Here is a 13,913-nt window from a genome sequence, read left to right on the forward strand (position 1 = left end):
CCCAGGGTTTTAAAGGAAGTAGGTGAGCAGATTGCAGATGCCCTAACTATAATCTTTCAAAGTTCTCTAGATTCAGGAACTGTCCCTCTAGATTGGAAAATTGCACATGTCACTCCGCTTTTTAAGAAAGGAGAGAGAGGGAAACCGGGGAATTATAGACCAGTTAGCCTAACATCTGTTATGGGGAAAATGCTGGAGTCTGTAATTAAGGATAGGGTGACTGAACACCTTGAGAATTTTCAGTTAATCAGAGAGAGCCAGCATGGATTTGTGAAAGGTAGGTCGTGCCTGACAAACCTGATTGAATTTTTTGAAGAGGTGACTAAAGTAGTGGACAGGGGAATGTCAATGGATGTTATTTATATGGACTTCCAGAAGGCATTTGATAAGGTCCCACATAAGAGACTGTTAGCTAAGTTAGAAGCCCATGGAATCGAGGGAAAAGTACGGACTTGGTTAGGAAATTGACTGAGCGAAAGGCGACAGAGAGTAGGGATAATGGGTAAGTATTCACATTGTCAGGATGTGACTAGTGGAGTCCCGCAGGGATGTGTCTTGGGGCCTTAATTATTCACAATATTTATTATCGACTTAGATGAAGGCATAGAAAGTCTCACAAACCATGTTTGCCGATGACACAAAGATTGGTGGCATTGTAAGCAGTGTCGATGGAAACAAAGGCTATATTGATAGATTAGGTGAATGGGCAAAACTGTGGCAGATGGAATTCAATGTAGACAAATGTGAGGTCATCCACTTTGGATCAAAAAAGGATAGAACAGGTTACTTTCTAAATGGTAAAAAGTTAAAAACAGTGGATGTCCAAAGGGACTTGGGAGTTCAGGTACATAGATCATTGAAGTGTCATGAACAGGTGCAGAAAATAATCAATATGGAATGCTGGCCTTTATATCTCGAGTACAAGGGGGCAGAAGTTACGCTGCAGCTATAGAAAACCCTGGTTAGACCGCACCTGGAGTACTGTGAGCAGTTCTGGGCACCGCACCTTCGGAAGGACATTTTGGCCTTGGAGGGAGTGCAGCGTAGGTTTACTAGAATGATACCTGGACTTCAAGGATTAAGTTACGAGGAGAGATTACACAAATTGGGGTTGTATTCTCTGGAGTTTCGAAGGTTATGGGGTGATCTGATCGAAGTTTATAAGATATTAAGGGGAACGGATAGGGTGGATGGAGAGAAACTATTTCCATTGGTTGGGGATTCTAGGAGTGGCGGGCAATGTCTAAAAATTAAAGCCAGACCTTTCAGGAGTGAGATTAGAAAACATTTCTACACACAAAGGGTGGTAGAAGTTTGGAACACTCTTCCGCAAACAGCAGTTGATACTAGCTCAATTGCTAAATTTAAATCTGAGATAGATAGCTTTTTGGCAACCAAAGGTATTAAGGGTTATGGGCCAAAGGCGGGTATATGGAGCTAGATCACAGATCAGCCATGATCTTACCAAATGGCGGAGCAGGCAGGAGGGCTGAATGGCCTACTCCTGTTCCTATAGGTAGAAGTTCAGCCATGATCACGGTGAAAGGCGGAGCAGGCTCGAGGGGCAGTATGGCCTAATCCTGCTCCTATTTCTTATGTTCTAATACATTCCTATGTTGTCATTTTACCATAGCAAAATATTATCCTTTCATACGCACACTTTTTAAATTTCGTCTGTCAATCTTTATTCTTTCATTCATTTATTGGTTATGTTCTTGATAAATGAAATCACTCTCTGTTTGTTTGCCTTCACTAAGGAGATTTGGTAAAAAAACAAACTCCAATTTGGTGAGGAAGCTTGGATAAAACAGGCTTTTTGCTGCTATCGTAAATGTAGTGAACTGATTTTAAAATTTTATACGCCTCAATTAATATTTTAACACTAAATATTTTTCACAAATGCTCCTGTTCCTCAGCATAGCTTTAACCTTATACATGTGTAATATATACAACAATAATGAAGATAATGGAAATTATATTTGAATTTGCCCACAATACAATCTGAGGGAAGTAACTAATAATAGCCAAGTAAAGAATGCCCTAGATCAATTGGAAAATACTCTTCAAAATATCTGTTCTACCATTTTGGAGTCATTAAAAACACAGATGTGACTTTTTTTATATTGTAGTGGTTATGTTGAAAGCATGCTTGTACAGTAATTTAACACTCCTCAGGAACAGGGTGGTACTGAGACCATTCTGCCTTTTCTAGGAGTGTTTTGGGTTGGATCACTCTTCCTGTACAATTGAGTACCAGTGGTGTGATGTGCTTTCATTATCCGCCACCAACCCATCCTTGTCTCTTCCGGGGTATGTTGTAGGATTGTGAACAAAATCCAGAAGAGCTGTTGAACACAATTCACAAAGGAATTGAGCAGGAAGCTTTGAATGCTGCTCTAATGGTACTATTGTTTGATCCACTATACTGTGTTGTAATTGAGCAAGTGCAAGACTGATGACTTAAACTTCCCAGGATCTTGGTATTCGATTTCAATCTTTATAGCGGCACAAAGCCTGGGAAGGGAAACAAAGTTGCTAGAAATGGGAACAGTACTAAGATTATAAACAAGTTAACTACATTTTATTGTATGCAGTTTATTAGGGATAAAGTTTGCTTTGCTGTGCTGTAATATAGTTTATGTAGTGAATTTAATATTTAGGAAAAATTATGTTTAATATGTAATCCAGTCTGTATTTATCATGTATGAATTTTCTTATTTAAAATCTCTCGTTAATACATTTATATTTGTTGTCTCTTCAGCACTACAAGCTCAACTGCTAGTAGCTGTGATACAGAATTTACAAAAGAAGATGAGCAGAGATTAAAGGATTATGTCCAGCAGCTCAAGAATGACAGAGCAGCAGTCAAGCTAACTATGTTAGAGCTAGAAAGTATTCATATTGATCCACTTAGTTATGATGTTAAACCTCGGGGAGATAGTCAACGACTTGATCTGGAGAATGCAGTACTAATGCAGGAACTCATGGCTATGAAGGTGAGCAGAAGAATCTCCTACTTTTCGCATTTTAACAGCTTATTTTACAAAAACTAATGAAGAAATATTAACTGCATTTAAAAGCTATTGCCTAAAGGTAACTCAGCAGGCTGATATTACATTATGAAACAAAAACAGAAAATGCTTTGAAGTGCACAACAGCATCTTTAAAGAAAAAAGACCGGATAAAGTTTTGAGTATAATCTTTTGTCAGAACAGACAATTACATTATAATGCTTGAAGTCAGAATCATGTCTGGAAACTTGAGGGCAATGTGCTTTACCTGTACCTTAAATATTGCAATTCATATTTGTTTTATAATACATCAGAGCTAAATGAGTTTTAAAAACAAGAGAAAACGTTTGCTGATTTTAGTGAGTGAAGAAACGGAGTTTCATATTCACTGTGTGATACCAACAAACAATAGTCTGTTAGTGTATCTTCATCACTGATAGGAAAATGGTACCCAGATGAAATAGCGATATTAAAAACTGAAAATGCTGGGAGTACACAAAGTCCAGCAGAACCTATAAAGGGAAAAGACATTTTAATGTTTTGGGTGTAGATTTTTGTCAGGACTGGAAGCTGGGTGATGAGCAACCTTTATAGGACTGAACAAAATGAAGAGGCAAAAAGGTAAAAATCAAGTCAAGAAAGTTGACTGCTATTACAAAGAAGCAGTTGATGGGTTTAATAGCCTGCGAAAAGTTTTTAAATTGTAAAGGGCTGAAAATATGCTAGGTATAAAATGATCATCTCATTTGGAGGCTGAAAAGGCATCAGTAAGACTAAAAGGATTAAAACAGCTTCAAAGCATTTCATATAAATTATTTTGAAGTACAGTGACTGTTATGTATGCAAATCTGTCATTCATTCTGTGCACCAAGATCCATAAACAACAATCAGGTGAATGACAAGTTGATCTGTTTTTGGTGGTGTTGATTGAGATAAGAATGTTGGCCAGGACACCTGGAGAACTTTGCTTTTCTTTAACTTCTACTTGAACCACTGGAGTAATGTTTCATTTTAAAGAAGGAAATCAAGTGGAAAGTAGCAAGCCACAGGGAGGTCATGATCATTATTTTGGACAGAATAGAGATGAAGGCCAAAGTTGTCACCCAATCTGAATTTGACCTCCCCAATTTAGTGGATACCATACTTTGAGCTGCGATTACAGTATTCTCAATTGGAAGAAGGATACGTAAATCACTGTCTCACATGGAAGGAATGTTTTGTGCCCTGGCCAGTGGTATGGGAAAAGATAAAGCGGTGAATATTGCATGGCAAAGTGCCAGGAGAAGGGCAGCTGGACCACTGACTGATCCCTAATGGGTGTTTTACTTGCGATTGATCACCTCTCAAGAGATGGAATGTAGATTTCATGATGGGGTAAATTGTTCATAGTCATTGGAGACAATTGCCATAAGTGACAATTTTTTTTTCTGTTTTATTTTTACTTATGTTCATTTTATCAATTTTACTTTGCACTAATCATGGGTTACCTAGTTTGTCCATTAAGTTTTATAATTGTCATAGTTTGGGATTCTTTTACTATTTTACCACAAGGACGACTTGGCTATGAGCAGTTTTTAATATGTATTCTGAGCTAAAAGCTGTTAGCTTCTCGGGACAGCCCCATCCTGAGTGCTGACCCATAGGCCAATTCATTAACAATGAAGACATCTAGAAAAACATATAGCACCTTGGTATTCATAAAATCTTTTGGTCTCCACTAGTCTTTGAAGAAAGTCTTCTTAAAAAAAAATCAGGACTGAAACACCAAAGAAGCAGGCTGCAAGGAGAGAACCTCTGCCCTGGTCAAGGAGAGGTTGTGCTTTTGCATTAAGCGAAGGGCCCATTGAAGTAGGCTGTGTTATGTGTGTTTGTTATTTTTGTAACAGCGCACAAACAGAAGTTGTACTGATTGTACCAAGTGTGTCTCGTCATAATGAATGTTCTGTATGTTTTAACTGCTTAGGAACAAAGCAGCTTACGAGTTGAATCAAACTGCCTGACCTAGTGTTAACTCAGTTTGCCTTCAGAGAGATTGATGGAGTACATATGTGTAAGACAAGGAGATCCAATCTAGAATACAGGGGAATACAATTACTACATCCCTGGGTTTCCCTACCGCATTAGTAGATATAGGGTAGTAGGAGTCTATTTCTACAAGAAGCAGGCAACCAGACCGTGTAGAGGTGTTGCTGACACCACAGAATTGAAGTAGATATCTGCAGCAGACCTGAATTCATAACAATATTAGCAAGTTCTCTCCTGTTTATAAATAGCATAAGCAGTAGAGCACCCAGGACAGGCTGTTGCAGCACTCCATTAGTTCACACTTTCTCTATTGCAAGCCACACTTCAGTCTAATTCACCAAGTGAATTCACCAACAATTCCTTGTAGAACTTTGTTTTTGAAAATAAGATAAATTATGTTTACTGGATAACTCTCATCCACTAATGCAGCTACAGCATCAAAGAATTCCAGTAAACGTCTACATCACAATTGACCTCCAGCCTCTCTTTCTTCCCTTCCAACTCTAAGGTTGAGGATTTCTTCAGCTCCAAAATTGGAACTTTTTGGTCAGCTACCTCAGTATCTACTTGTCCCACTGTCTCCCCTGCTCTTCACCACCTCTCTATTCCCATCACCCAGCCTATACCCCACAACACTTTGTAGTTTGCCCTTCACTTCTCTTTGTCTTCATCAGATTCATCACCTCCATAAGCCACCAACTGCTCACTTAATCCCTCTTCCGACTCATTTACCTCTGTCGTTGGTGATGATTTCAGCCCTTCATTGCCCAGTGCATTGACTTCAAAATTCATGCTTGACTATAAATTAATCCTTGGCATTGGCTTACCCTATCTGCACAATCCTTCATCCCCCCCTATATCCCTGCTCGCTTACTTTGTTCTTCTGACTCTGGCATTCAGTGCATTTCACCCACCTCCTACCCACACCACTCCTCTATCAATATCAAAGCCTTTAGCCATCGTGCCCAGTTGGACCTCCCTTCCAAAAGCCCCCAGCCTTGCCACACCTGTTCCCATTTCAAAATGTTCTCGGAACCTACCTCTTCAACGAAGCCTTTAGTTATCTCTCTTAATCCTTCTCACCCTTCTATTTGGTGTTTGATGCCGCTTTGTAAAGAGCCATGGGATATTTCATTGGCAAAGACAGTATATATGTGCAAGTTGTTCTAAAACCATGCAGATTACTAATGGGCTACTTAGATGAATGCTGTTAACAATCTAAGATGCTCTCATGCATTTTCGCAAGAGATAGTTTTAGACCCAAAATCTAGCAGTTTTTATTTTATTTGTTCTCAGAACATGAATGATGCTGGAAAAAGCACATTTTTATCGCCCATCCCAAGTTGCCCTGAGAAGGTGCTGGTGGGTCTTTTTGAACTGCTGCTTGTGGTGATGGCGCTCCCACAATGTTTCTAGGTAGGGAATTCAAAGGTTTTTTATCTAGCAACAATGAAGGACTGGCAGTATAAGTGAAGTTAGGGTGGTGTGTGACTTCGAGAGGAACTTGAAGGAGATGGCTCTCCCTTGTCCACCTTGGTGGTGGAGATCGCAGGTCTGGGAGGTGCTGTTGAAGTAAACTTGGTGAGTTGCTGCAGTGCATCTTGTAGATATACATACCACAGCCACGATGGGCAAATGATGGGAATATTGAGTCCAGTAGTAGGGGTGCTGATCAAGCTGTTTTTTAGATGGCATCGAGCTTCTTGAATGTTGTTGTATCTGTACTCATCCACGTATGTGGTGAGTGTTTCATCACGCTCTTCACTTTAGCCTTGTAGATGATGGAGAGGATTCGAGGGGTCAGGAGGTGAGTCACTCATTGCAGCCTCTGTCCTCCTCTTCGAGCCACGGTATTTTTATGACTGGTCCAATAAAGTTCTGGTCAAGATGTTGATGGTGGGGGGCTCGACTGAACAGGATGTGATAGGTCTTACAGAGCTTTGATCCAATTCATTGGTTGTGGAACTGCTTATCTTTGTCCATAACCTGCTGCTTTTTGTAATTAGTACACAGGTGTGTTGTAACTTCACTAGGTTGGGCCTCATTCTAAGGAATGCCTGGTATTGTTAGAGGATGGGTATTCATACTTATAAGTGACTCCTCAAAATAATAGGGTTCACAGCATTGAATGTAGATGCTCACAGATTTATTAAGCATACAGTAATACCTATTATTGACAATAATGCAACATACATTTAATAGCAACACTTATGACAAAATCTTGAGTTTTAGCCGCGAAATTCGAAACACCTTACAGTTCTGAGCTCGGAGCACTTGGTCCGCCAAACCTTCACATTCCAAAGCACCTGTCCAGCACCCATTTTTATACCTTTCTTCCCCCCCTGTACCTGACGTTTCTGCATTACCTAATACAATTAGCCGCTTCCCTTGTCACTTATCAATAACTTTAATTTTAACACGTTCTTTTTCCATAAACCAACTCCCCTACTTGGTTGTACTCCTTAACTTTCCAAATCTAAGGTCTTTCTCAGGCAGATGTTTATCTTCAAGGCCTTCCTAACAAAGGGAGCTTTTCTGCCTATTCTGTTAGGTTTACTGACCATTAGAATTGAGGAATAAGAGAGGATTTAAAATTGTAATGGGAGTTGTCTACAGGCCTCCTGATAGCAGCAATGAAGTGGCAGAATGTATCAACTCAGCGATTAGAGAGGCGTGTAGCAAAAGCAGTGTTGTTTTAATGAGAGACTTTAATTTTCATATAGATTGGTAAGAGCAGAGTAGCTCAAGTCAGAAAGGTAGTGAATTTTTTAAGTACATTCAAGCTAGTTTTCTGGAGCAATGTGTTCTAGAACCAACAAGAGGGTGGGCCAGACTAGATTTACTAATGAGTAATGAGCCAGACTTAGTTAGTCTGACAGTGAGGAAACATTTATCTAACAGCGATCATAATCTGATCGAATTCATTGTTAGGTTTGAAAAGGTGAAACTTAACACAGTTACTAAGATTCTAGATTTTGGTACGACTAACTTTAACGGGATGAGACAGAGACTGACAACAGCAAACTGGTCAAAACTGTTACCGGGTAAAACTACAGATGAACAGTGGGAGGTGTTCAAAAAAGAATTTAGCTTAATACAGGACCAGTATATACCCCTAAGAGGCAAGAGCTCCACTTACCAAATAAAACAGCCATGGTTGACGTAAGAGATGAGCAATAACAGGTGAGAGGTAAAGGAAAGAGCATACAAAAATGGAAAGAATAGTGCAGACCTAGGGGACTGGAAGAGATATAAAGAACAGCAAAGGAAGGCAATAAATAGTAAGAACTGTAAAAAGGGTATATAAAAATAAACTTGAGGGATATCAAGATTAACGCACAGTTTTTACAATTATGTTACAAGAAAAAGGGTAGTCAAGGGTAATGTGGGCCCTTCAAAAACAGGTGCGGGTAATATTGCAAATGAAAATAAGGAAATGGCAGACTTGTTGAATAATTACTTTGTGGCAGTCTTCACAGTAGTGGAAGAGCAAAATATACCTGACAGTCCAGGAAAACTAATAATGAATCAAGGACCGGAACTCACTAAAATTAACATAAGCAAGGAAACAGTTTTAGAAAAAATAATGGCACTAAAGACTGACAAATTCCCAGGACCTGATGGTTTCCACCCCAAGGTTTTAAAGGAAGTAGGTGAGGAAATTGCAGATGCTATAGCCATAATCTTCCAAAGCACTCTCGATTCAGGAATTGTCCCTTTAGATTGGAATTGGATTAACATTGCAAATATAACTCCATTATTGAAGAAAGGTGAGAGAGAGAAACTAGAAAATTATAGACCAGTTAGTCTAACATCTGTTGTGGGGAAACTATTGGAATCTATAAATTAAGGACAGGGTGACTGAGCACTTCGAGAAATTTGAGCTGATTAGGGAGAGCCAACGTGACATGAACCTAATTGAATTTTTTGAGGAAGTAACTAAAGTAGGAGACAGGATTAATGGATGTAGTTTATATGGACTTCCAGAAGGCATTTGATAAGGTTCAACATAAGAGACTATTAGCTAAAATTAAATCTCATGGAATTGAAGGCAAATGATTGACCAGGTTAGGAGATTGGTTAGGCGGTAGAAGACAGAGAGTAGGGATTATGTGCACGAATTGGAAGGAAGTGACTAGTGGTGTCCCACAAGGATCTGTGCTGGGGCCTCAACTCTTCACTGTTTAATAATGACTTGGATAACACAATAGAGAGCCGTATATCCAAGTTTGCCGATGACGCAAAGATTGGTGGTCTAGTAAGTAGTGTAGATGGGAGCATAACATAGACATTGATAAATTAAGTGAGTGGGCAAACTCTGGCAGATGGATTTCAACACAGGTAAGTCATCCATTTTGGACTAAAAATGTATAGATCTGTGTTCTTTTTTAATTAGCTAGGAACAGTGGAGGTCCAAAGAGATTTAGGGGCCCTTACATGGATCACTAAAATGTAGTAGTCAGAAACAAGAAATAATCAAAAAGGCTAATGGAATGTTAGTCTGTATAACCAGAGGGCTAGAATGTAAAGGGGAAGAAGTTTTGCTACAGCTATACAAAGCCCTGGTTAGACCACATCTGGAATACTGTGTACAGTTCTGGGCACTGCACCTTGGAAAAGGGTATATTGGCCTTGGAAGGAGTGTAGTGCAGATACACCAGAGTGTTGCCAGGGCTCCAAGGGTTAGATTATGAGGAGAGATTACATAAACTAAGCTTGTATTCCCTAGAATTCGGAAGGTTAAGGGGTGATTTGATTTGAGGTTTTTAGGATTTTGAAAGGAATTGATAGGGTAGATAGAGAGAAACTTTTTCCGCTAGTGGAGGAGTCAAAAACTTAAAATCAAGGCCTGGCCCATTCAGGAGAGAGGCTAGGACACAATGCTTCACGCACAGGGTGGTAGAAGTTCCTCAGGCAGTGTCCCAGGCCCAGGTATGTCCTGTCCACAAAAAGCAGGACAAATCCAATCTGGCCAATTACCGCCCCATCAGTCTACTCTCAATCATCAGCAAAGTGATGGAGAGTGTCGTCGACAGTGCTATCAAGCGGCACTTACTCACCAATAACCTGCTGACCGATGCTCAGTTTGGGTTCCGCCAGGACCACTTGGCTCTGGACCTCATTACAGCCTTGGTCCAAACATGGATAAAAGAGCTGAATTCCAGAGGTGAGGTGAGAGTGACTGCCCTTGACATCAAGGCAGCATTTGACCGAGTGTGGCACCAAGGAGCCCTAGTAAAATTGAAGTCAATGGGAATCAGGGGGAAAAATCTCCAGTGGCTGGAGTCATACCTCGCACAAAGGAAGATGGTAGTGGTTGTTGGAGGCCAATCATCTCAGCCCCAGGGCATTGCTGCAGGAGTTCCTCAGGGCAGTATTTGAGGCCCAACCATCTTCAGCTGCTTCATCAATGACCTTCCCTCTATCATAAGGTCAGAAATGGAGATGTTCGCTGATGATTGCAGAGTGTTCAATACCATTCGCAACCCCCTCAAATAATGAAGCAGTCCGAGCCCACATGCAGCAAGACCTGGACAACATCCAGGCTTGGGCTCATAAGTGGCAAGCAACATTCGCACCAGACAAGTGCCAGGCAATGACCATCTCCAACAAGAGTGTGTCTAACCACCTCCCCTTGACATTCAACGGCATTACCATCGCCGAATCACCCACCATCAACATCCTGGGGGTCATCATTGACCAGAAACTTAACTGGACCATATAAATACTGTGGCTTCAAGAGCAGGTCAGAGGCTGGATATTCTGCAGCGAATGACTCACCTCCTGACTCCCCAAAGCCTTTCCACCATCTACAAGGCACAAGTCAGGAGTGTGATGGAATACTCTCCACTTGCCTGGATGGGTACAGCTCCAACAACACTCAAGAAGCTCGACACCATGCAGGACAAAGCAGCCCGCTTGATTGGCACCCCATCCACCACCCTAAACATCCACTCCCTTCTCCACCGGCGCACAGTGGCTACAGTGTGTACCATCCACAGGATGCACTGCAGCAACTCGCCAAGGCTTCTTCGACAGCACCTCCCAAACCCGCGACCTCTACCACCTAGAAAGATAAGAGCAGCAGGTACATGGGAACAACACCACCTGCACGTTCCCCTCTAAGTCACACACCATCCCAACTTGGAAATATATCGCCATTCCTTCATCGTCACTGGGTCAAAATCCTGGAACTCCCTTCCTAACAGCACTGTGGGAGAACCTTCACCACACGGACTGCAGCAGTCCAAGAAGAAAGGGCAATTAGGGATGGGCAATAAATGCTGGCCTCGCCAGCAACGCCCACATCGCACGAACATATAAAAAAAAACTCTCTCCCACAAAAAGTAGTAGGTGCTTGCTCAATTAATAATTTTAAATCTGAGATTGATAGATTTTTGCTAGCCAAAAGTATTAAGTGATATGGAGCCAAGGCAGGTGGATGGAGTTAGAATACAGATCAGCCATGATCTCATTGAATGGCAGAACAGGCTACTCCAGTTCCTAGGTTCCATTGCATCTATATTAATAAAATAGAGTGAGCTTACACTTCCATTAACAGGCAAAAGCTAAAACTTAATATAAAGAGCTATCAATAGCAGCACCGAAGTAGCAGTCTGATTAACCCTTTTCTTACATTTTGAAATTACATTTATAAGATAAACAGCAAAAATGTAATTATTCACAACAGACGTTTAACTTGCCCATATAATTGTCGCTGCTGTTTTGGAAATCTCTACAACAGTGTTTTCATCTGAGGGCTTGCCTTTCTCTAGGGGAATGGTACTGTTTTGACCCCAGACCTATTGCCTCATACCTGGGGATTCCTTGAATGAATAAGTTCAAACAGGTGTTGAACTATAATTCCCAAAATGCAGCTTAAAGCGGCCTCCTTGAATAGTGGACACCGAGAAGTCTTGGCATGTTGTGTGAATGGCTAGTCTTGTTGCTGTTCATTAAAAAAAAATCCTAGTTCTTTAATGAGTCTTTTTTAAACTTGCACACATATATTTTAGGGAAGAATAAAACACACTAATATTTTTTCTGATTGACAAGACGACTGTTTATGCCCAGAATGAGAAAATAAAACAAAAAAATCTATAGATGCTGGTAATCCAGCATTTGTGGAGGGAACAGACAAGTTAATGTTTCAGGGTACTAATAAGGCAAATATTTGTCCACTACTGGGCACTGCACCACTTTTGTCAAAACAGCTGGACAAAGGGTCTGCACCTGAAACATGAACTTCTTTCCACAGATGCTGACCTGCTGAATGTTTCCAGCATTTCTTGAATTCACAGAATGTGTCAGGATTTGCTGGGGACGATTTTCATCCGACTTTTTTGAGCATGAATGGGGTGATAATGTGCTCAAAATCGGAGTGCAAAACTTACTGCCCCGTTCCTACTGTAGTTTTACCTGCTGTCATTTTGATTGGGGCCTTTAGATAGGTGGGCATGGCTCCGACAATGCAAAGCAATATGTTAATAGAACCCCAATGCAATATTCAAGTACCAGTGGTACTGGACATAGAATGGCCTAACCAGCGGTCCATAAATGTTTTTTAAAACAATATTGTGGGGCCAGGAAGCACTTTAAATAGACCTGGCTGATGCATGACCCTTTGTGGCCCTCCCCCGGGATCACCTCCCCCTCCTCTCCTCCCCCCCCCCCCTTAACTTACCTCGAGGCTTGGTTCCATGGAGGAGCTTCTGGATTTCCTGCCCTCACCACCACCACCACCACCACCCCCCCCCCCCCCCCCGCCCCCCGCTCAAACCTCCAAACAATCAGCAAGCCGTCTTGAGTGCACAGGCAGCTCGCCACAAATAAGGCAATGAGACTCAACTGTGAAAGTGGTTCGGCTGTTCAACTGCTTTCATTGCTGGGCAACAGGCTCACATTATAAGTAAAGTAACTTTGACCATAAATTTAACATAACTATATACAAGTATTTGTAATATATAATATTGAATATGCTATATATTATAGAACGGATCCCACTCCTCAAGCCTTTCATGCTGTATTAGTGATTGTGGCTCCTCATCATTTAAGACTATTGCAGCTGGAGGAGCATGATCAATTAGTTGTGGAAAAGCTCCTACTTAGTGTTTGGTCGCATTTCAGCTAAATGACTAAAGGGTTTATTAAAAGTTTGCACAGATATTATGGCAATAAAATTGTTGTGTTAACGTTCTGGGCTGGATTTTCCTTTTTCCAGTGGGGTAGGATTTCTGCCTGCCCCACAGTGATCGCCAACCTACCTTACTCGGTTGGGATCACTCAGCATGCAGGGCGAAGTTCTGCCACCATGACGGGATCTGTTGCTGCGACGAAGAGTCCCAGTCATGCCTATACTCGAGACCATATCCCCACTAACATCTCTACCTGCACAGGCTCTGAACATTGCTTTGCTTAGTTGCTAGGTAACAATAAACTAATCCCTTTTCAGCTCTGCTTCAACTGAAGTCTTGTGTTCCACTCCATCCCTACTCCAGTTCCCATTTTGTGTAACTACTTAGCTCCCTGGCCCCATACTGCAATTGTTACAAAACTGCTTGAACCCTCTCCACATTTTGCTCCCTGACCCATGCCCCAGACTACTTCTGAGCAATGCCATGTGAGAGCTACTAGTCTATTTAAATATTTGGCACAATGTTGATCCTGTATGAAATGCCACTTAAAGCTATAACATTAGGATTATGTGGTATAGTGGGCTAGAGCACTATCTTTTTGTGTATGGAGCTAGAGTTCTAATGAGGTGAAAGCTTCCTTTCTCTTGTGGCTGCAAGTATTCTACACAAGATAAATTTGATAATTAATGTGGACCCAAAGCTTGAATATTTTTGACATAAATACCTTTGACACAGCTAATTC

General features: G+C 41.1%; 1 protein-coding gene across 3 annotated transcripts in view; it reads left to right on the plus strand.

Moving 5' to 3' along the window:
- Positions 1-13,913, plus strand: part of mcc (MCC regulator of WNT signaling pathway) — a 257,268-nt gene that overhangs the window by 208,322 nt on the left and 35,033 nt on the right. For all 3 annotated transcript variants that reach the window (XM_067982962.1, XM_067982963.1, XM_067982964.1), the window contains one exon: positions 2,762-2,996. In XM_067982962.1, the coding sequence (XP_067839063.1) occupies positions 2,762-2,996 (235 nt within the window). The remainder of the gene's footprint in view (positions 1-2,761; positions 2,997-13,913) is intronic.

Source organism: Heptranchias perlo, chromosome 4 (genome assembly GCF_035084215.1).
Source record: "Heptranchias perlo isolate sHepPer1 chromosome 4, sHepPer1.hap1, whole genome shotgun sequence".
NCBI lineage: Eukaryota > Metazoa > Chordata > Chondrichthyes > Hexanchiformes > Hexanchidae > Heptranchias > Heptranchias perlo.